General features: G+C 33.7%; 1 protein-coding gene across 6 annotated transcripts in view; it reads right to left on the bottom strand.

The window, feature by feature from the left end:
- Positions 1-7,893: 7,893 nt before the first annotated feature.
- The window catches only part of LOC111018256 (vacuolar protein sorting-associated protein, putative (DUF1162)), an 89,544-nt gene continuing 73,783 nt past the window's right edge, over positions 7,894-23,654 (bottom strand). For all 6 annotated transcript variants that reach the window (XM_022294272.2, XM_022294271.2, XM_022294273.2 and 3 more), the window contains 23 exons: positions 22,353-23,563; positions 20,894-21,022; positions 20,481-20,636; positions 19,188-19,793; positions 19,039-19,110; positions 18,488-18,919; positions 18,209-18,380; positions 17,365-18,127; positions 17,145-17,261; positions 16,405-16,675; positions 14,999-15,112; positions 14,834-14,917; positions 13,426-13,476; positions 12,943-13,104; positions 12,535-12,851; positions 12,115-12,456; positions 11,961-12,024; positions 11,531-11,677; positions 10,526-10,630; positions 10,128-10,238; positions 9,943-10,047; positions 8,917-8,986; positions 7,894-8,846 (listed from right to left, as the gene is read on the bottom strand). In XM_022294272.2, the coding sequence (XP_022149964.1) occupies positions 8,146-8,846; positions 8,917-8,986; positions 9,943-10,047; positions 10,128-10,238; positions 10,526-10,630; positions 11,531-11,677; positions 11,961-12,024; positions 12,115-12,456; positions 12,535-12,851; positions 12,943-13,104; positions 13,426-13,476; positions 14,834-14,917; positions 14,999-15,112; positions 16,405-16,675; positions 17,145-17,261; positions 17,365-18,127; positions 18,209-18,380; positions 18,488-18,919; positions 19,039-19,110; positions 19,188-19,793; positions 20,481-20,636; positions 20,894-21,022; positions 22,353-23,563 (6,302 nt within the window). In that variant the 3' untranslated portion in view covers positions 7,894-8,145. The remainder of the gene's footprint in view (positions 8,847-8,916; positions 8,987-9,942; positions 10,048-10,127; positions 10,239-10,525; positions 10,631-11,530; positions 11,678-11,960; positions 12,025-12,114; positions 12,457-12,534; positions 12,852-12,942; positions 13,105-13,425; positions 13,477-14,833; positions 14,918-14,998; positions 15,113-16,404; positions 16,676-17,144; positions 17,262-17,364; positions 18,128-18,208; positions 18,381-18,487; positions 18,920-19,038; positions 19,111-19,187; positions 19,794-20,480; positions 20,637-20,893; positions 21,023-22,352; positions 23,564-23,654) is intronic.

The following is a 23,654-nucleotide window of genomic DNA, read 5'->3' on the forward strand; positions in this document are numbered from 1 at the left end:
ACAGAGCGGGAAAGTATGATTTCACCAGCCAAAACGTTCATATCACCAATCGTAACTCTTTGTCCGACCGTACAATCCAAATCTTCCACGACACGTCCTTCGAAATGCTCCTAAAAGGAGTTAAAACCTTCTAAAAGTACGCAAACATCCTGCTTGCACTCCTTTCAACTCATCCGAATTGAGTTCTAACATAGGCAGTCAGAGTGCACTAAGAAAAACACCACATCGGTGTTGAGTTTTTGTCTTGCAAGGTACACATAAGCTCCAGCAGGCTTTCACAACCACATCAGCATAGTGGATTTCGAGACCAACCATAGAAAAATGAGTTGATTTTTTTAACAGGTTAAAAAATTTATAGCATGATAAATGTTGAATCCTATGAATAATAAAGCACACTAATAAAAAGTCATGGATTATGGATTATGTAGTGTACATTAAACACATGATAACTAACATTCATTTGTTCAAAAAAAAAAATTATATATATATATATATATATATAACATTTTGCTTTAAACAATTGAATATCTCTAGAGCTATTCAAGACAATTGGATTTAGCTTTTCACTGCAATATATATATTTTTTAGTACAACATGTGGGGTTGAGAATCGAACTCACAACCTTTTGATTTGAAATATATACTAATTGGCGCTGAACTATGTTTGCTTTGACGATTTAGTCCCTATATTTTTAAACTAGTAACAATTTAACCTCTGAACTTTAGTAGGTAAAAATATAGTCTTTATAATTTAAAATTTGTAGCATTTTAGTCCCTATTGTGAAAAATCTCATCAAGATTAAGTGTTAGATTTTTGGAATATAACAATTTAGTCATTGTAATTTATAAACATATATGGTCCCTTATTGATTTATCGATCTGCATATATAAAAAATTGAACAGAAAAATTTATGGTAGAGACTAAATTGTTACAAATTTTAAACTACAAGCACTAATGGTTACATACTAAAGTTTAGGAATGAAAGTAGAGACTAAATTGTTACAAACTCAAGTTTAATGACTAAATCCTTAGTGATTAGTTGGGTAGTTTTTTTAAACAATATTTTTATATATTTTCAATGTTTTTAAATTTTAAACTTTAAAATGCATTATGAGAGATAAAATTCTTTATTAAAATATGTAAAATATAATACATTTATAAATTATATAATATTGAAAAATAATAATTCTACCAAATTTATAACACATATGGTAATAAATTAATTAATACAATTCTAGATTGAATTGGTAATTATCCGCACATATATTGATTGCTAAACATCTTGAAAAAAAATTTAAACGGAGATTCAATTTTTAAATTATTGGCTACCAAATACATATTTGAAAAAAGAAAACGAATACAACCCTATTTTTCATTAAATATCTTATTTTCAAATTTTTATTTTTAAATTACCAACCGAAAGTACCATTATCTTTCGTCACCAAATACAATCACACGATTGAAGCAGTAGGTAGATATGGTATACTTATTGGAAGGGTCTGGACTCAGCTATAAGAATGTAGAAAGTGTAGCTCAACAACATGTCACCTCAATCACTTGAGAAAGATAAGGGATAGCACTATATGTTTGAATTCTTGTCTCCATTATCCTCTCACTCTCTCTTCGTTAGGGCCATACCACTATCACTTCTCATAATTTTATCACTTGGCCAACTCATTGGTATCCCACAAAGCCACGTCTTTCATGTCCCTAAAACCCTCCCTACCATCATTTTCATCCCACCAATAAGGTCACCCACTTTCTTCCAACACTACGCATTTCGACATTTTCATTCGTTTACAGATTCAATAGTGAGATAAGAGATGAATCGACATTTTTATTATATGGTGAAAAATCAATAAAATAACACTAATTAATAGGTTAATAGTAAGAACTATATGACTGTAAAAGGTTTATTTGTTAATTTAAATATTTCGTTTGATGCTTTTTAGTTTTATGATTTTTGTAGAAACATTCATAGATAACGATATTTATATTGACGACATTTCCATGAAATTGAGATTTCGACATTTTCTTTGACATTGATATTTAAAACTTTACCTTTCCACGTCCTGATAGGAAAAAAGCTAACAACAAAATCTCAGTCAAGCATATAGTGCCCCACATGTACTCTTATTTGGTCAAACCACTCACCACATGCATATGTAAGTTGAATTAAGAGAGAGTACATTATTATATAGTATAAGCGTGTGTTGGAGAGTGATAGTAGGATGAGTAATTTTTAAAAATATATATATTATATATTTAAGTATAATTAATTTTTCAAAATTACAATCTAAGTGATACATTAAAAATCAATTTAGAGTATATTAAAAAAAATCAATTTAGAGTGATTTTAAACTTTTCTAAAATCAATTTTTTAATTTGCCAAACATTATCAATGGAAAGAGAAGTGATTTTGACAATGGTAAAAATAAGTTTTGTCATGCCAAAATCACTCCCAAACACACCTTAAGTGGTACGACTGAATTGGATATGTTTATGATTTTTTTTTCGAGTACAATAACATGTTATGTTTAAACTATATTAATAGGGTGTTCTATATGATATAATATTTTATATTCTTGTAATAATATGTATTAATTTGTTCTTTTATCTTATTTTCTAGGATTAGTCAACCTTGTATATTTGTCTTTATATATAGACTTTCATTAATGAGAATAATCTTTATATGATTCTCTTAAACATTAGTCTCTAGGTGGTATCAGAGTAGGAGGTCTTGTGTTTGAACCTCTGTATTGTTGTTTGTTTTCTCCCCATTTATTATGATAAATTTACCAAATCTATCAACTTAAGCTTTTGGGTTGAGTGTTGGTTTATTCATCTTTAACATGGTATCAGAGCTCTAGACTTTTTCTAATTTTTTTTTAACCTTAGGGTTTTGTATGCATTAGAGTTTGAAGTTTGGAACACTTTCTGTGTTCATTAGTATCATCACTCACTACAATATCGTCGCCCCGCCGCCACCGACTACCGCTGTTGCGTCGAGATTTGGGTTTGTATTGCAAATGTTCATCGTTTGCTCTTACTGCAGTCTCTTCACCACGCTTCGTTGTCAACCATCGCACGTTGCCATAAGCTACCGCACCTCACCATCAGCCACTAGTCGCTACAGTTACTCGCCGTGGTGTCTTCATCACAGGATGGCGTCATTGTCAACCACTGTGTGTGTTGTGCTAGGGTGAAACAATTGCTTGGGTCAGTTCGACCTGGTTCATCCGGTTCAAAGTCTAGTCTAGTTTGGTTCATCTGGTTTAGCTAGTTTGGTCATCTGGTTCGGTTCATTTGGCTCGGTTTAGCCAGTTCGATTCATTTGGCTTGGTTCAACAGGTTCGATTCAACCAGTTCGGTTACGCTGCTTTGTTTGGTTATGTTCGGTTGGTTTGGTCTAGTTTGTCGTTTGGTTTGAATCAGTTCGTCTGTTTGCTATGGCGGAGAAGAAATTAATCTCTACATGCTCGATTCCTGTGGAAGAGTTTGCTAAGTTCCAGCAGTATCAAAAGTCATTGATGGTATCGTCCTCTAATCCAATTACTGCCATTGTTGAGCCAGGTAACACCAGTAAATGTCTTATTTTCTCCGCATCAAAATGGGTCATTGACTCTGGCGCTACAAATCATATGTCAGGTAACCCCAATTTATTTGCTACTTTTTCACCATCTACATCTTTACTTGATGTTACCATAGCATATGGCACCACTTCTCCTCTTCTTGGCTCTGACATAGTTCATCTTTCCAAAACTCTTTCATTAACCTCTGTTTTAAATTTGCCACAATTCTCCTTTAATTTGATCTCTGTTTGTAAACTTACTCATGATCTCAATTGTTGTGTCTTATTCTTCCCTAGTTATTGCTTATTTCAGGATCTTACAACAAAGAAGACCATTGGTAAAAGGCATGAGTCTGATGGCCTCTACACATTTGATTGAGTCCGATGGCCTCTACACGTTTGATACACAAATACCTACAACCACCATTTGCATTGGAGTGCCAACTCCTTTCGAAGAACATTGTCGTTTGGGTAATCCATCTCTCTTAGTGTTAAAAAGTCTCCGTCCTCGATTTCATAGTTTGCATTCTTTAGACTGTGATTCATGTCAATTTGTTAGGTTTCATCGTCTCAATTTGTATCTTAGAGTCAATACACACACGAGCTACTGCTCTTTTTGAATTAGTCCGTTATGATGTTTGATGAAACATCGTTTTGAGTTACTTTCTCATTTTCGTAACTTCCATGCTGAAATTCGAACTCAATTTGGTGGCACTCTTAAAGTTCTACAGAGTGATAATGCTAAAGAATATTTTTCTAGTGCTCTTGGCTCCTATTTAGGTGAACATGGTATCAGAGTGAGAGGTCCTGTGTTCGAAACCTCTGCATTGATGTTTGTTTCCTCCCCATTTATTATGATAAATTTACCCTACCCATCAGCTTAAACTTTTGGGTTGAGTGGTGGTTTATTCATCCTTAACATGATATTCTTCATCAATCCTCGTGTGTCGATACTCCGTCTCAAAATGAAGTTGCAAAAAGGAAAAATAGACATCTTCTCGAAACAACAAGGGCCTTAATGTTTCAAATACATGTTCTAAAATACTTTTGGGCTGAAGTTGTTTCGACGGCTTGCTTCTTGATTAATCGCATGCCTTCATCAGTTCTCAAGGGTGTGATACCTTATCGTACTTTATGTCCTACGCAACCTTTATTTCCTATTAAACTTAAAATATTTTGTTGCACTTGTTTTGTTCGTGATGTTCGCCCCCAGCTCACCAAGTTGGACTCTAAGTCATTGAAATGCATTTTCCTTGGTTATTCTCGTGTTAAAAAAGGGTATTGATGTTATTGGCCTAATCTCAATAAAGATGCCTTGTCTCTCCTGACGTTACGTTCTTTGAAGATACTCATTTTTCATCATCCTTGAGTACTAGTTAGGGGGAGCATTCATAGGAAGATAATGACTTTCTTGTCTATTTCATTGTCTCTACTTCTACTAACGTGCTCCCTAGCGATACATCTCCCTCTGTGCCTGATCATTCTCTCCCACCTATTACTCAAGTTCATTCTCAACGACAACCTCTTTCGGTCTCATGCCCTATACCAGCAGCTTCTTCGTCCGTAGATCCAGGAACAAGTGATGATCTTCCTATTGCTCTTCGAAAAGGTAAACGTAAGTGCACTTATCCTGTTTCTTCTTTTGTTTCATATAACATTTGTCCTCACCCACCTGTTCGTTTATTGCATTCCTTGAGTCTGTATCGGTCTCTAAAACTGTTCATGAAGCTTTGTCTCATCTTGGTTGGTGGGCTGCCATGTTGGAGGAGATGACTATCTTAGATGACAATGATACTTGAGATTTAATGTCTCTTCCTGCAGGAAAGAAACCTATTGGTTGTAAATGAGTGTTTGCTATTAAAGTTCATCCTGATGGATCAATTGCTCGATTGAAAGCTTGTCTTATTGCTAAGGGCTATGTGCAGACTTATGGAATTGATTATTTTGATACTTTTTTCCCGATTGCTAAATTGGCTTCTGTCAGATTATTTATTTCTGTGGCATCCATCCACCATTGGTCCTTGCATCAACTTGATATTAAAAATGCATTCCTCCATGGTGATCTTCAAGAAGAAGTATACATGGAGCAACCACTAGGTTTTGTTGCTCAGGGGGAGAATGTAGAGATATATCACATTCGTAAATCCTTATATGGGTTGAAACAAAGTCCTCAAGCATGGGTTAAAAAATTCAGTTAGGTGATTGAGGACTTTGGAATGAGAAGAGTAAGTCGGATCATTCTGTTTTTTTTTATAAATGATCTGAGTCTGGTGTTATCTTACTAGTTGTTTATGTTGATAATATTGTGATTACTGGTAATATTACGTCATGCATCCTATCACTCAAATCTTTTCTTCACAGTCAATTTCACACTAAAGATTTTGGAATGTTGAAATACTTTTTAGGAATTGAGGTAATAAGGAGCAAGAAGGGGATCCTTCTATCACAAAGAAAATATGTACTTGACTTGTTAAATGAAATAGTAAAGCTAGTTGCTAAGCCACATAGTACACTAATGATGCCTAATTTACAACTTACAAAGGAAGGGAAGTTGTTGAAAGATCCTGAGAAGTATAGGAGGTTAGTAAAGAAGTTTGATTACTTTACAGTTACTAGACCAGACATAGCTTATCCAGTCAATATTATGAGTCAGTTTATGAGTTCTCATACGATTGACTATTGGGCCACATTGGAACATATTCTATGTTATTTAAAAGGTGCTCCTGGACGTGGTTTGTTATATAAAGATTAATATTGAATGTTTTTCAGATGCTGATTGGGCAGGTTCCAAGGAAGATAGAAGATCAACCTCATTTAGTTTCTTGTAAAAGTTAGAAACAAAATGTGGTGTCACATTCGAGTACTGAATCAGAATATAGAGCTATGACATAGTCGGTGTGTGAATTAGTATGGATACATAAACTTCTGACTGAATTGGGATTTGACATCACCACTCCAATGAAACTTTAGTGTGATAATCAAGCAACTCTCTATATTGCACCTAATCCAATATTTCATGAACGAGCCAAACACATTGAAGTCGATTGTCCTTATGTACATGAGAAAATACAACAAGGATTGGTGGCTACAGGACATGTGAAGGCTGGAGAACAGTTAGGAGATATCTTCACTAAAGCATTGAATGAAGCACGAATAGATTATCTCTCTAACAAGTTGGGCATGATTAACATATATGCACCAACTTGAGGGAGAGTGTTAGAATATATATATATTAATATATTTTATATTCTTGTAATAATATGTATTAATTTGTCCTTTACCTTATTTTTCTAAGATTAGATCAACCTTGTATATTTATCTATATATATATAGACTTCAATAATGAGAATAATTTTTAACTATTTTTTGTTAGGTTGCTTATTGATATTTCATGTATAAGTGTGCGATTACAAATATATTTTAACGATAGTAGATATAATAAGAAACATCTTCTCTTGGTTGTTTTTACTATTATAAATATGTAATTGTGAACATATTACTTATAAAAATCTACATGTTGAATCTTTTCAAGTATCACTCACTTTTTATTTTCGACTTGAATGTAATTTGACAAGTTAAGATATTAATAACCTCATTCCCATGTTGGAGATTCCAACTCCATCCCTACATCCCTAAAAAAAGGTGTTATAACATTTAAGTGGCGAGTGACAAGCATGTTTACCGAACCAAACCACATCATGAATATTAATTATTTTTAAAAGAATACCCCATTAATTAGCATGGCTACGTAGTTGAAAGGTTAGAAATTCTAACCATATTCAGATATTAGTTTTATAAAAGGAAGAAAAAAAAAACTCCAATCTCTTGTTGAAAAAGAAAAGAAGGAAAAAACGACATTCATTTGCCTTAAAAACTCTATAAAATATAAATATTTAATAAAAAAACTGGGTTAAAATAGAGGTATACCTATGCTGATTTTGATAACCTATCTTATTTTTGTTTTTTTTTTTTTAATTTTACAAATTAATTTTACAACCACCACTCCCATCAATGCGTTCCTTTATCTTTTTATCGATTTTTTAAAAATATTAACAAAATCTAAGCCAAATTTTAAAAACCCAAAAAAATAGGTTCCAAAATAATTTGTTTATGTTTTCTAAATGTGGCCAAAAATTGAAATGTATTCCAAAGAAAGGTAAAAAATATACCAAAGGAAGTTACAAGAAAAGCATAACTTTAAAATAGAAAACTAAAAACGAAATCGTTATGACCCCATTTAAATTGGGAAACATGAATTGATTTATAAAAAAATTCACAAAAACAGAGCACACCCAGCAGACTCACCAAAAGGGTGCATTCAATAGGGTCGAAAATAGTAATAGTTTTTCTTTAAGAAATATATTTAAAAAATATATAATGAATTCAATGTACAGTTTGGTTGCAAATTTATCTTCAATTTCCCCCCAAAGCAGAGAGAGAGAGAGTGAATGCCTATACATGATGTACATTCAGAGCTTCTAACTGCAACCTAGCAAAACTCCACACCAAGCCTAGAGGCCTCTAATTCATTGGCCTCCAAACCTGGTCATCGAAACGAAAGAGGAGCCATTAGCCTACTTGATGTCATATCGATGGAGAACATGACCACGGTGCCAGCCCCGCTCTTTCGCTAATTTGATTGTAGATGACAAGATCTTTAACAGGTTTTCTGCATCTTCCTTGCCTTCCATTTCCAAGTTTGTCTCAAAGATAGGAAGAGGTGCTGGACCACTCCATCTCACTGTCCTACTACTTCCAACCACGCTTTTGGGGTGAGATTTATCCTGCCTCGTTAACAAGTTGGAATTGCTTCCAACGATGTGAACTACAGCTCCATCGGTAGCAGCATGGATGATGGTGTCCAAACCGATTGCTGATTCGATCACCCATTTCGAGTCAGCAGCGATGCCCCGAAATTCAGCCTTGCCCAAGTCCACCAAACTTGCACAGCTAACAATTAAGATTAAACTCTGGGTGAGGACAAAAAATTTTCCAGCTATTTTAAGTGCTTTGCTGGTAACTAGAACTTCATCATCGAGCTTCATGTCGTCTCCTCCAGCCTCCAGAAGTATTGATGTTCCGATTGCTTCCTCCCAGGAGAAAGGCCTCAGTGGAAGAATGCTGCTTAAGGGCCGAGGAAGACGTACTCTATGGTGCTGTGGTCTCATTTGATGTAATCTACTTCTGTTTCGTATGCTCTGGGCAGTCTTTCCAGTAAGTTCTAGAACACTGGCAGCTGGTTTTGCCACAAGCCCTGTGATTCCTAATGCAATGCCTGTTGCCAAAAAAATACTTAGCAATCACAGTATGGTCAGAGAGAATACTGCAATATGAAAGTGAATTACCTGAGAATACCCCTGGAAGACCATGTCTCTCAGCTCCTCTGATTGGTGATTGAAGAAGACCAGTGAGCCCCTGAAAACAATGTAAATAGTTGGCATGAACATTATAAATTTAGTAGCTCACTTCTTTTCTGGCAAGTTTCAGAGTATGCAAAGGATTGGTTTGGATCTTGTTTATAAGAAATAACACTGTAACTATATTTTTATTAAAATATCAAAGAGAAATTACAATATCGATAGTCTTGCATTTATAAAATTCTGCCCATCTCCCATCTCCCATCTCCTATCTCCCTCACTTTTATTTATAACCAACAACGATCAAGTAATTACTGTTATGCCACTACAAATGTCCTAATAACATTCCTTATATATCAATATTTCTCTATTAGTACCCTAACAGATTCACAACAATATATAACGATTCATTGGCAGACGAAAATTAGATGAAACTGCAAACTTCAAGAAAAATCTCAGTAATGTTGTCCCTTGTGCTAACCCAAAAAACATGAAGTAATAACCATCTACGAGACAAAAAACTTGAATTTCCATTTATATTAGTTATTAACTAAAATATCACATGCAAGAATGGGAACAGGAATAAGAACTTGTTCATCTGCATAAGCAGCAAAAATCTCCAAAATCTTAATTGGTTTTACTTTGGATTTGAAGTATCTTCATAAGGCCTTTTGTAGGAAGGGCCTCAATAATTAATTCTTTAAAAATTTCAAAACTCAAAGCTTGGAATATTAAAAAGACCACTTATTTACAAATCGCAACAACAATGCATGCTTTAAGATCTTTGATTCTTCAAGCAACAATTGTATGTTAACCCTGGGAATAAAATCTTAACTAAATCAAATCTAAAACATATTTCTCACTTTGAGTTAAAAGCACAGGATCCAGTCTAATCTTTATGCTTAGTTTCCGTACGGATTAATCGTCTGCTGATTGCTATTAATGTTGAAGTATGAATAAAAGATTAAATTTACGGTGAACATCACCTTAAGCTTTTTAGTTTAGTTTTTGTACCTCTAAAACTTCACTAATAACACCTCCACTATGTGAAGAAACACCAGTCTGCTGCTGTCCAACTCTTGAAAAAGCTTGATCATCAAACGTGAATGCAACAATACCCTGCAGAGAGAGAAGAATCGAACAAAAAATTGATATATCTAAGCCATTTGATTAGAGAAATTCCTTGTGCAGAGAAATACCTTCCTTGCAGCTTTACTGAACTGAGTGGTAGCATCACTGAATGCATATACAGTATTACTCAAAAGACTTGTAGTTCCTTGTACCATGCCTGTGATAAGCCCAGTTGGACTCTTCAAATAAAACAACAAATTTTCAGCATATGTTAAAGTATTTATCAAAAATTAAATTTACTATAACCCATCAACTTAAAATTTTGGGTCCTCTATGGATTTAATATGGCATCAAAGTAATAAGTCTTGTGTTTGAACTTTTGTAATGTTATTTCCTCCCCAATTAATATTGATAACCACTCATTGAGCCTTATAAAAATTTCAGCTTAAACTTTTGGGTTAAATGGTGAATTTAACGATGTCAACAAGAGAGTCAAATAATAATAATAATAATAGAAAAACAATACCTGCAAAATGCCCCTGGCAGGCACCGACAGAAAATCTCTAATGCCAATTCCCACTCTCCTAGCAAATCCCATGGGATTACCAATGACACCAGCAGAACCAAAAACCTTTAGATCCAGTATTGGTAAAAAAAATGTTAGCTAATCAATTTAGTTTTATTTTAATATTAGAAAAAAAGAATAAGCTATTTTTTAATTGGATTGAAAACAATTTGATAGATATATGAAATTTACAAAAAAAAAAAGGAAAAAAAGAAAAAAAAAAACCCTATCCAATGAAGTTAAGAAAAACTTCTCCACTTGAAAGCGAGAGTGTTCATGCGGAAGTAATAAAAGGGTGGATATTTCTACACTAAGTAATGGTAAAAAATGAATAAGTTATGATTACATGAAAACCAGAATCAGAAAAAAACTGTGATAGGAACAATTTCAAACCCAGAAAGTCAGCATGAGACAAACAAAAATGCCAAATTGAAAGAGACATCTTGCCAACTCATGGTTTTCAGGAAAGACATAAGAGCTAAAATGGAGTTAACAGGACATAGAAGAAAGAGCTAAAGATATAAGTTACGCACACAGTACAATCGAAAGAGAAATTTCTAATTCGTCTTTCAAATTTCTAAAAAATTGACAGAAAATTCAACTTTTCTTCAATTCCATGACCTAATGTCTTCTATAAATTTTAACCAAATTAATTATCATGGCATGTAAGCTCAGTATCAATAAATTTTAACATTTGCCAATAGAAACATTATTTTTGAAAAATGTTTAAGACTAAATTGAAACTTTTTAAACAATAAAGACTAAATTGAAAAAACACTCCAACGTTATGGACTAAAACATATATTTAACCTTAATATTTTATGCAGTACCCTCGTCTATTTCTAGTTAGTTGAAAATTTTGTTTCTGTATTTGCAACCACCAATTTGATCACAGTATTTCGTGTAAACAGCTTTCTTAGGCTCTCTCACGATATAAAATAACCATTACACCAGTAAAAAGCTAACCTTATAAATCTCATGAAAAAGTTGCCTTGAGTAATGCCTAATCAGAATCTCTTGGATGGATTCCCAACTAGCCATGTGATGTGCAATACTCAAGCGTTTAAGATGAATCTGAGCTCCTTCAATGTCCCCGAGAGCTAGAAGACCTCTCTGTAATTAAAATACAAGCCTTCAAGTCTAACCAATACATATATTTACTGCATGAGTTTTATATCCTTTAAAGTCTAACCAAGTAATAAGCTAAAGAACTTGACATGCTATCAAAAATTCACAAATGCAAATACTGAACTTGCAAATGTGCAGCTTTGGTTCTGTTGTAATCATTTAGCTCGTGACATACATTATTGTTCCTTGACACCAGAAATTACTTATTTAAGATAGTAGAGTTTTGTAACATTTCTTAGATAAAAGATAAGAGAACACAAATACTTACATGAACGAGTAATTCACCAGATGTAAGGATAGAGTTCTTGAGCACCCATGGAATGGTGGAAAAGCTAAGGCCAACAAGAACAACATTTGTTAGGAGTAGGATGGATGACAGAGAAAAACGAAATACAAAGTAACCTTTGCGACCAGGTCTGTACCTTACTGTCAACTTAATAGGTGCCAAATCAAACAATTCAACATAAACTTTCTTTTGTTGTCTTGCTGAGAGATAAACCTGCTGCCAAGGAGCTCCAATAGGAACTACTGAAGGTAGTAATTTACTGCCTTTATCAAGTCCATCAAGAAAAGGAACTTTTGAAAAGTGAAGAGGTTCTGTCCTTGCACTGAAGTACTCATGCGCTGGATCATTTGCAGGAGGATGTAATATGGCATCTGAAAACTGAGATACTTCCCCCCTTAAATTTGATGAGACATTTTTGACAAATTCAAACAAGTTTAACATCACTTGTTGCTCAATCTCAAGTCGAAAATCTGATATTCTGCAAGAATTGAAGAGGAAAAGGTCAATGCTGCACATTTTATACTTAAAAAGATGCATTAAATGCCAAAATGGAGACCTTAAGCATATATGTTCAAATGAAACCAGTAAACTATCCATCTTGCGCCACTTTGATGCATAAAAATAGAATACAGGTTCAAGAGAGCCATCAGCTTGCAGAACTCGTTCACTTCTTGTCACTGCACCAATGTCCTTGTTCATGCTTCCCATTGGGTTGCTTCTGTATTCTTGATCAAAAGACAAAATAACAGGATATGGACTATTTCGAAACTGATTATCTATCTGTAGAGATAGCAGTTTTACAGATAACTTTTGTTGATCCAAACTTTGAAGCAGATCGATAGTTATGTTTTTTGCACAGGCATATACCATTTCCTACAGGTAGAAATAATATGAAGGGTTTCTGAGTACTTAAAAGTAGGAGATAAAAAATTGGAGGCTAAGTTCAAACTACATGGATACGAACCTCAGAGCGGGAATTGATTAAAGATATACCAATATAAGATATAAAAACTGAAAATTTCTCCTTGTAATCAGTGAACTTTTCCTGCTTCTGAACATGTTTTTTCTTTTCTCCAAAATTAACGACATTTGGAATATGATAGGTTGAATCAACAATGCTCAGCACCTGCAACCACAGTAAGACCATTAAAGAATGGCTCAATATGAATAATATGCAGAGGGCTACAATATATTTGGGAGATATATTGGCCATGTCAAAAGGACTTTTGCCTGGCTAAAAACACTTCCCATAAAACATCTAAATCATAATGCTTCGTAGTCACATAAAAATATTTTTGGAAAAGGTCAAAAGCACATTAAAGTATTTCGTAAGAAAGTATTTATAGAGGGATTTAGCTCATGCTTGACAGAGAAACACTTCAAAAGTACTTTTCAAAGTGTAGAACTGCACTCTCGAACACACATACAGAATGTTATAAGAAAGTACCTTTGTTGCTCCTTCAGCATGAACCGATAAATGCAACGTCCTCTCATTTTTCTAAGACAAAAACCAGTGACAAGTCAAAAGCTAAATGATATATTGCAACTGCCGAGGTGAAGCTTAGCTACAATCAATACCGCAATTAATACTTCATAACCATTGAAGAGGCACTTGAGCTTAGAAATGTACAATAACCAAGATAAAAGGAGATACAAAAAGAATCTCCAATAGTGCAAACTTATAGTAAAATCATACGTCATGATCAATTATTCTTTTACTTGTCTTCCTCATTTTTAGTTAATGGATCATAAGGATAAATTTCATCATTGACATAATTATTCTTTTTTTAATTAGAAAACAGGGGGAAATCATTCCTTGTTGATTATATACAAACTTCTGTTGCATATATAACTGCTTTCAAAATAATGATAAAAATTATCAGTTTAACTGAAATTTTAATTTTGGATTGGCCATATTGCTGCAGCGTATCATTTGTCAATATCTCTCGTTGGGCAGCTTCAGCAGAAAATATTTGCAGATACCCTTTAATTCTCAAAATTTCTAAATTCAGCCATTTGGAGTCTTTCCGATAACTTCCTTGGAATGCTGTATTATTGGGAGGATATCTAATCCTCCCCTCTTTTATATGTTCTCCTTGAATGTATGTTAGACCTAAGAAAACATATATGTAGAAATAGGTGTTGTGCAATGATCAGCAAGTGAAGTGGAACCTCACTTGTGAACATAAATCAGATGCTGTCTGGAGTAAGGAAATGATTTCAAAGGAAATGAATCACTTTTTGTTTGATGCTCAGGATTCTCCCACCTTTTCTCGAAAAATATTAAAAATCATAATAAAGAAAGGATTATAGTTTAAGCAAAACAATTAAAATTGGTAAAAATAGAAATCTCAAGCAGTAATTAATCCTTAATAGCATCTGTAGAAAATATTGAATATTTTTATACAAACTTATTGTACTAAAGAACTCTTCCAGGTACTACATTTCCAATTGTTTACTTTCTCAATCCCAAAGAGAATTATGATCCTTATTATGCCATTTTCTTCTTGGATGCTACTGTGCCATCTTATTTTGATAATAAATGTCTTAAAGAACAAGAGTGTGAAGAGTATTCATCTTCAGACCATATAAAGCAATTTAACATTAAAGAATACAATTAACTAGAAAATTAAGCAGGAGACAAGGAAGAAATTGGAGTGAGCATTCTATTCTGAGCTTTGCTCCATCCTTCCAGGCACCATATGAGATTTTTTCCGTTCCATGCCCAATTACATGATCAAAGCATTTAATGTTCTTGCAGAAAAACAGAAAATATCTTGGTTCATAAAAACATCTATTTAATGAAAAAACTGTTGTTTTGGGGTACTAAAACAGCAAACGACCAAAGAACATACCCCAGTGGTTAATGGCAAGGACACCGGAACAAAATCCTGTACATCATCAAGAGCATAAGATCCTAATATGCGCTCTCCGGGAACCTAAAAGTTTCCAGAAATAAATTTTTAGCAGACATAGCAATCAAGAAAGATTAATTGTTTGATTAAAAATATAATGCACACCTCAACAGTTAGACGACGGGGGTAGCAAGGTTCATCCCAAGAATAAGGGTAAGATGTATAAGGATACACGATAGTCTCAAAATTTTCACATCTTTGTTGGTAAATCCGTAATCTCTGTCAAAGTAGCAATTAATATGGGAGCAAAAGTAAAGAAGCTGTAACATTAGATTCTTGAAGCTATAGCATATGGACAAATGGTTACGATAAACTTGAAATAGAACATCGTTTGATATCCAATGGCACCCTAAACTTTATATCGTAGGGGCACAATTTCATATATATACATTTTTTTTTTATATATAACTTTCAAATCAAGTAATATTTACTACCAAATTGTAATAAACAATTATGTTTCTGCATTAGCTTGTTTAATTATAATGGTTTAATATTAGTTGTTTAGTAGAAAATATGACTTTATATGTATACTTTTATATTAATTTGTGTCAAAAAAGATCACGGTTACCAATAAAAAATTGTTAGAATTTTGTTACTTTTAGAGGTCTTTCAAGATTTAAAATTTTACGTTCCAAAGCTAAGACTCCACATTCATCTTTTTTTTTTTTTATTTCATTGTTTGTATTAACTTCTAAGTGTGAGTCAAAATAGAAATGGAAATGTTGAGTTTTGATTTTATCAATAGTGGATGGTAATATGGAAAAAAATTATCAAATCAAGGAAACTTATCGTAGCTTGTAGCTTAAATACTATAATTTATCAATTGTAACACTTACATCCCTACATAGGTAATATTTGTATACTCATTGTAAGTACAAGGTATGTTAAACATCTATATGTAAACAATAAACTTATAAAACATTAAAATAATTTCATAATTTGATTCCATACAAGAAAAAAGAATAAAAATGCGTGAGAGTGAGAGAGGGAGAGAGAAAAAATATACATAAAATAATATTCATATCCATATTTAAATAAAATGAATATATTATTTATAAACAAACTTGAACATGACTCAACTGAAGGTATTATTATTACATCTCGAATCGTCACCCCACATTGTTGAACTCAAAAAAATACATTATTTATAGACAAATAGAGTTTAATATTAATGAAGACAGTTTTTTTATTATTATTATTATGTTAAATAAAGTAAGGAAAATAAATATTAAAATCATATTATCAATCATCGCAGATAACTTAATTCATAGCATTGACAACTCCATTTTGCCATTTGTTCCCCTTCCCTGTAAATGTTGTTCCTTGTTTATTTTTCTCCTTCAGTTTAAATATACTATATAGGGCCGTACATACCAGTCAAGCAAGTGAATAAAATAGAAACACTTGTTCAAATCTGAAATTTCTTAAAAAATATTGCAAATACTGAAAATATAACAATTAAAACCCAATATCAAATTCTTTCTAACTGAAGAAGGAACAATGATACTTACCTCCTTCGAAAAATTATCGATTCTGTAAGGTATGTATCCGGTGTCATCATCTGACAGCAGAATCAAATTTGTGCCAGAATTTCCACGGCCATTTCCAACGATCTTATTGTCAATTGGCACATCAACATTCTGAACTTCAATTCTTAGAATGTTTGATGAACCAGTGATATAATTTCGCATTTTCACTTGAGTATCACCAAGTTGATCAGGTATGAAGCTGCCAGACCATTGCGACCCAGGTTCGTTATAACGAACTGAAACCAGTAATTCCCTGATCATAAGTTGGTAATCAGGCAAGCAAATGAGTGGAGTTTTGTTAATGAATAGGGAAAAAAAATTAGCAAGCCATCGCACTTAAAAGACGTAAACATAAAGAACACAAAATTGCATCACAACTATTGGATGAGGGTGAACACTAATCACTATCATCATCTTGGAAATGACTAAAAAAGTAAAAGGTATGAAGATCTGGATCAAGATTATCCAATTTGATCCAAGATGTCAATGCATGTTCGGTCTTTTATGGAATTACAAAACATATTTTAATATGTACAAAATAAGTTTTAATATGGACTAACTTTTTCTTATAATTATCTAGTAATATTAGCAACGAAAGAACGCTATTCTAAAACAAATAAGTAGATCTCTCGATCATTAACATTGTATATTCATCACGAGCTTGAAAATGTTGATTCCTATACATAAAAATGGATATACTGCAATCACATAAGTCTGTCTACCTAGTTGTATCCGTCCACTGAAGATGGAAATGTTCTCCAACTGCCAACGGAATGATACAATCAGTTCCCTTCTGTTTATAGAATAAATCCTTGGAACATGCATTACTTATGACATATCTGCAAGATCAAGAATAGTAGAAGATAAAGTAAAAAAAAAGAAAAAAAAATGAAACGCAAAAGGAAAAAGTATAATTGGTTGGGTCGAAGCAAACAATGTTACCTAGGCTGGAACATAATTATGCTTGTCATCTCAGAAAAAGATCCAGAAATTGCACTAGATGTAACAGAGACCACAGAAGCAGCATTTGATGATGATTGTGGTATAAGAACAGTAGCTGACCCACTTCTGGGAACAAGATAGAAAGGGCTTGACCAAGAAACACTTGAGATATTTTCTATCTCACATTCTGGCAGGGACCTGCTCACCCTAACCATTACTTCATCTGAAGACGAGGGTTTACAGGGAGAAAACATATGTGCTCTAACTTTTGCTTGCTTGGAACCTAAAGAATTAGATTCCCTTACACGCATATGATCACTTGAACCTGAACTTACTTTAGATGTATTTTGAAAGGATTTTTCAAAGTTAAAGTCATTTTTGTTTGACTGAACATTAGACTTGTGAAGATGATAGGGTGAAATGGAAGCTTTCCCATTCAAACTGTCCAACTGTGGATTTGAGTTTTCCAGAGAAGAGACGGATTTCTTCATTAAAGAATTTTGCCAACCTGGAGCCATTACATGATAGTCACTGCATCCAATAATTGAGCTAAGACCATCTCTCTTGCCTGCAGAATGTTCACGTTCAACTATATCATAATATGATGGTACAGAGATGTTTGCACCTTTTTGTTCATATGCCAATTCTGAAATCCAGAGAGGAATGCCCGTACAGTTATATAGTAGGAAAGGAACAAAAATATTGAGTTCTCTGCTACCAGAAAATGCATCGACTGATTTATCGAGTGTTATGTGTATTGGACCTATACGAAGATAAGGGAAGTAATAAATACATTTGCTATTATATAAAGAAAAGCAATAAATAAAAAAAAAGGTCAAGATACCTGGAATCAAAGTTATGGTCTCAGAAAGTGAGAACTTGATTCCATCGAATTTTGCTATTGAGCAAAATGTTTCTGCTCTAGGAAACTTCACATATGAAGGTCTATATCCATGGATTTGGATTTCAAGTTCTAGATCATGTGAAGGATCAATATGATGAAATAAATTTTTGACCTGGAAATAATAAAAGGGTAAGTTTTCTTTGCCATAAGTAACAATGCAGCCATTGTTGTAGCTAAACCTTCAAAGATGTGATACAGTAAAAAATATATTTTACAAACCTCTGAAAGAATTGCAGAATGCGTCATTCCACCAGTATCTACAATTAGTTTAGCTTCCTCGGGAAGAAAACTCCTCACTGCCAATGGAGTACTAAGGGTCAAGTGGTGAATACACCGTTCCTGTGATTCAGCTGGACTATGGATTTTTTGCTCAGAGCCAACTGCTGATTGCTGCCTGGGCTTCTGATATGAAGGCAGTATAATATTTCTCGTTGACATGCAACAGCGGAATGGATCACTACTGGGATGAGATGGATAAGAAACGAAGGACCTAAATAATCCTATTTTGCTCTCCTGAGCAAGAAGGTTTGAGAGGTTACAAGTTTCACTCCACAAGTAAGAGTTTCCACTAGGACGCCATCTCACACAACCAGCTTCAGCCAAATGCAGAGGCAGTGGCATTGCTTTACCAGGGTTCAACGGATCCAATATCTGAAAAAAGAAACAGAGAAAGAAGAGAGAGAGAGCGAAAGGAAAGGGGAATTGATCATTCGAGATTTCATGAAGAGAAACTGTAATTAGGTTCTCTAACAAATTAAATGAGTCCATACCTTCGGAGAAACACCAAATGGAATATCAAAGCGAAACTCCAGTGGCATTGATGTTTGATTGAAAAGTATAACCTGAATATAGGAATGTTAAAAAAGACTGGGTCCTCTGGGTCATGGAAAACGATAACAGCAGTTTAATGTGTGCATACCGTGGAGTACAGTTGAATAAGCTTCCCATAACGCTGAACAGAAACATCAAAAACAACAGGAACTATGAAGCCTCTGCTCATATGTTTTTTGTACTTGTTATCAACATCCTTTGACATGTTAGCAGACATATTCAGTTCCTCATTGGATGCCTTGGAAAAGTCAACCTCAAAGTATGTCTGCCCAACAAGATCCATGGAAATGGGAACAGAAGGTACAGATGTACCATCAAGTTGGATGGATATAAAATGATGTCCAAAGCCATACGTGTGCCACTCATCTAGTTTTTCCAATGAATGAAAGGATCTATGACGAAAAAATTGTTTCTCAGCAGATTCACTAATATAAATTGGAACGGAACAACCTGGTTGCACATATCTTCTTTCTTTGAACTCTGAGACGCCAAACTCAACAGAATCTAAGGGTCCTTCATAAACATGATATTCAAGAGGCAAGGAAGTTAAATTCTGTAGTACATAAGGAGCATGTTTTCCAGCAATAATATTTTCGACTTGTGAAGAATTGAGCGATAGTTGCCTTTGAGACGTGTCATCTTTTCCACTCAGATCCCAAGCATCTTTGATCATGTCAATTGTCCTAGAAAGACACTTCAGAATCCAAAATAAATTTAAAAATCACTTATTACTCCATTGGTAGGGATGCACAAAATAAAATGAGAAACAAAATCTAATTTTAAATCAAGAAAAAACTCAAATCTCAATGGCAGGGATGCACAAAATAAACAAATCTACTTGGAGGGGAGTGTTATGAAGTGTCTGAGAAAAAGCAGATTTATTTCCATGAGTACTGGACATGAAATCTCGCATATTAATATCTTTGATTGTTTACTTTGTATTTTCCACATCTAGCCTGTACATATTTATTATCCAGAAAATCATTAATTTTATTTCAATAAGAAACAAAATTTTCATTGATGGATTGAAAGAAAAAAAAAAGTTCCAGGATACAGACTCCCTTCAAATCATTAATTGTGCTAGCTAAAATTAGCTAAGATTTAGTTTCCTTTTCTCTTCGAGGTAGGATTCTTCATATAAGTTAAAAAGAAAGCAATACTATGGTTTTCACTAACTTAATTTTTATTTGAGATAGTGACTGAAAAGAAAATTACAGTTACTTTATTTAAAGATTGAAATGTTTTAAAATATTCTTTTAAATCTGAAGCAAGGTATCAATGAGTTATGTTTTTCCTGGCGGGGTTTGAGACAGCTTGCATAAATTGATAAAATAGATAAACCATTTAAGAAAAACTATAGCGCATAGATATGAAACTTTACCTCAGTAAAGGGTTCTGTGAGGTTCAAATTAAGCAGTGAGGAAGACATGAGATGCACATCAGTCAAAACAGAACTGTTCAACAGAGAACTGCTCTCTTGTTTCCGGGTGACATTTATTGTAAAGTTCCAAGGCTCGATAAAAGGTTCCCAAAACACCTTCAACCAAGCAAGTATTGAAACCGTTAGCATTAGTCATATTCAATTACTCTGGAGAGTAAACCAACGAATAATATACCAATATCTTAAAAATTATGATATATTTAAATACGAAAAAGTGCATTAATGATCACAACCTGCGTGAGGCATGCTTGAGAGAGTAGTTGCCATGCATATTTGTTTTCTTGAAGGACAATGTAAATGGTTTTCATATCATGTTCAAAGGTTTTTATGTACATGCTTAAACAGTAAGATACCTTTTGAATGTTATTGTAATTCATGCTCAGTTCACCAGTGATGAAGTCCTCCGTGGTGCTCTCGGTCATGCTAACATGCAAGAGGATGTTCCTCATAAGAATTTCCAGCAGTGGTCTGCAAGAACTCCACTACATGATAACAATAAAATTACAATCTATAAAATGAGAAGAAAAAGCAAAACTAAAGATGCAATCAAACCAACAAAAGTTTGGGCAAAAAGGTGACAAAACAAAGGAATCTTCCAGATACACCATGAGGATTGTATCCAACTAACCAGCAATGTTCCTAAAATAAAACAAACCTCCTTGGTCAACCCTGTATCAAATGAATTAGTGATGAGACAAACCTTGACAACCGAACACCCAGAGATTCTCATCAGATTCAGAAATAAGTTCTGAAATTCAACCACAATCATTTAGCTAGCAACGATGAATTGGAAAAACAATCATCCCCTGAAGGGATTCCAACTTTCATTTTCCAAATGATTCAATTTTTCCACTTTTTGTTCTAAAAAGATCTCAAAGTATAGCTTAAGTTTTTATTCTTCAAGTTGGATATCTCGTCACACTTTAACATTCTTTTTCTTAATTTTTTTAATAGAATGGCTTCTTTTTTGTTTTGTTTTTGTTTTCTCACCCAAAGCTCTCTCTAGAAGAGAACAAGAAGCTTTAAATTATTAAGTTTTTTGAGCCTGAACCTAGAAATTTGGCCTCTTTTATTTGTCTTTTCTTTTGTATTAACAATATTTCTCTTTGTTTCTATCCAACATAATTTAGATAGATATGGTGAATTAAAATTTCCCGAATGTGATGTATCCACACTGCTTTAAATTATAAAAGTAGTTATGTTAGCCCTATCCGAAGGAGGTGTTTTGTTTTTAGCCTCCCACTACTAGGCTGTTGGGTTTACTGCTACGTTTTGGGCACAGGAACTTATAAATAGCCATGTAGTCTCTTTTGAAGGTTAATAAATCATTCCTAGAGTTTTCTTTTCAATTGGACTGCAAGTCTGCACCAGAATGCAGAAAATAATAAAAGAAAAACTTATAGGATTTAATGTTGAGGACTCACATGGAACATCTTTTTTCTGTCAGGATAATAACTTGATGGGTAAAGCTAATCATACTTTTTCTATCTCAATTTCTTGTGACCAATGGTCTATCTAGTTAGCACAACACATCAACATACTTGAACCTTTCCTACTCAATGATGTATCTTGGCTTTTTTTCTTTTTGAAAACATATTCTATTTTATTTTGTTTACTACACCCTGCTTGAGCGATAGGAAATAGAGACGCAACATATATTCAGCAACATTCCTCACACAAACATATTTAGAGGATGTTGAGAATCAGATGATCAATGTTGATTAAAAAAAATGATTGTAATTGACAAAAAGAAAGCTGCACTAATTTCCATATCAACCAATATGAAATAATTTTAAGTAATCAGGAGCATACCCGTCCATCACTCAGCAGAAATGAAACTTTCTTTAGTTGGACTTCGAATTCAATAGGACAAGATATACACAGGGAAGAGTCTTCCTCAGAGATATTGAATTCAATATGCTTCAAGAAGTAGAATACGTGGTATGAAAACCAAACATTGAAACATTCACACTGAATCTTCAGTTGGATTAAACTAAGCTTCATTTGATTACTGCTTATGTCAACCTCCAAATTGACTCCGAATATCTCAAAAAGAGGACAAGATTGAACACCTTTTTCCTCGCACTTAGATAACATGCCACACACTTTTTCCATGCCAGACTTTAATGATGCATTTTTGCTATTAATAAGTACTTCAGTTCTTTTACTGTGTAAAGAAACCATTACGAATCTGCAGTAATTTTCTTCCACAACATCAGACGAAACGTTCAGACATTCCTTCTCGTCAACTTCAGCTATCTGAACTTCTTTAGATGCTTCTGTCACATACACAGGAAAGTGAAACGTAATTACTGTGTCCTTTAATATAACAATAAGTACAGGATCATCTTGCTCTGTATCCTCTGATACTGATTCAGTCAACATAGATGTAGAATATATACAATTTGGAAGAACAGTGATCGATGAATCTCCTGATGCAGTGTTATTCAAGACAACATCCTTAAATGTTGCACCTGTGCTCACGAACTGAGTCATATTTCCAACATAAGAATTCAATAGGTCAACGATCTCCATCCATTCGGAGAAATATAACCAAATATCAATAGATGGAAGGAGAACACAAAGTTCAACTGGACCTTGACTTGACCTTGAAATGGAGGTGTCAGGTACAGGTGACAATTGTTCCAAGCTAGATTTAGCCATAATAATGGTTTTGGGCACTGAATATAACACCATTGAAGAGAAACAAACATCCATCCCTTTGACAACACCATTTCTCAGTGATCCAGAGCATGTAAATTGCAACTCTACTCTGTAATTCATTTCCAATAATTCATTTCTATGCTGTTTCAATATTAAGAAAAGTGAATCAACACAACATTCCAACTCAGTAACTGTTGTGTTTGACACGGGGAATAAAACTTCGGTGCCCTCCTTCAGACACCTCGTTAACTGAAGAAACTGTAGAACATCAGACTTGAAACATCTAGATTGGTCTTCAACGGAGGCAAATTGATTAATGTTCTCCAGAAGTGCCATAAAGCCACCAAGTGCATGATTGTCTATTGAAACAACAGAACAAATTTAATTGACTACAATAAACAGAATTACAAAAATATCAAAAATAGAATAACAAAAAGTTAAGCTAGAAAA

Source organism: Momordica charantia (genome assembly GCF_013281855.1).
Source record: "Momordica charantia cultivar OHB3-1 chromosome 6 unlocalized genomic scaffold, Mcharantia_2.0 BLBB01000006.1, whole genome shotgun sequence".
Classification (NCBI taxonomy): Eukaryota; Viridiplantae; Streptophyta; class Magnoliopsida; order Cucurbitales; family Cucurbitaceae; genus Momordica; species Momordica charantia.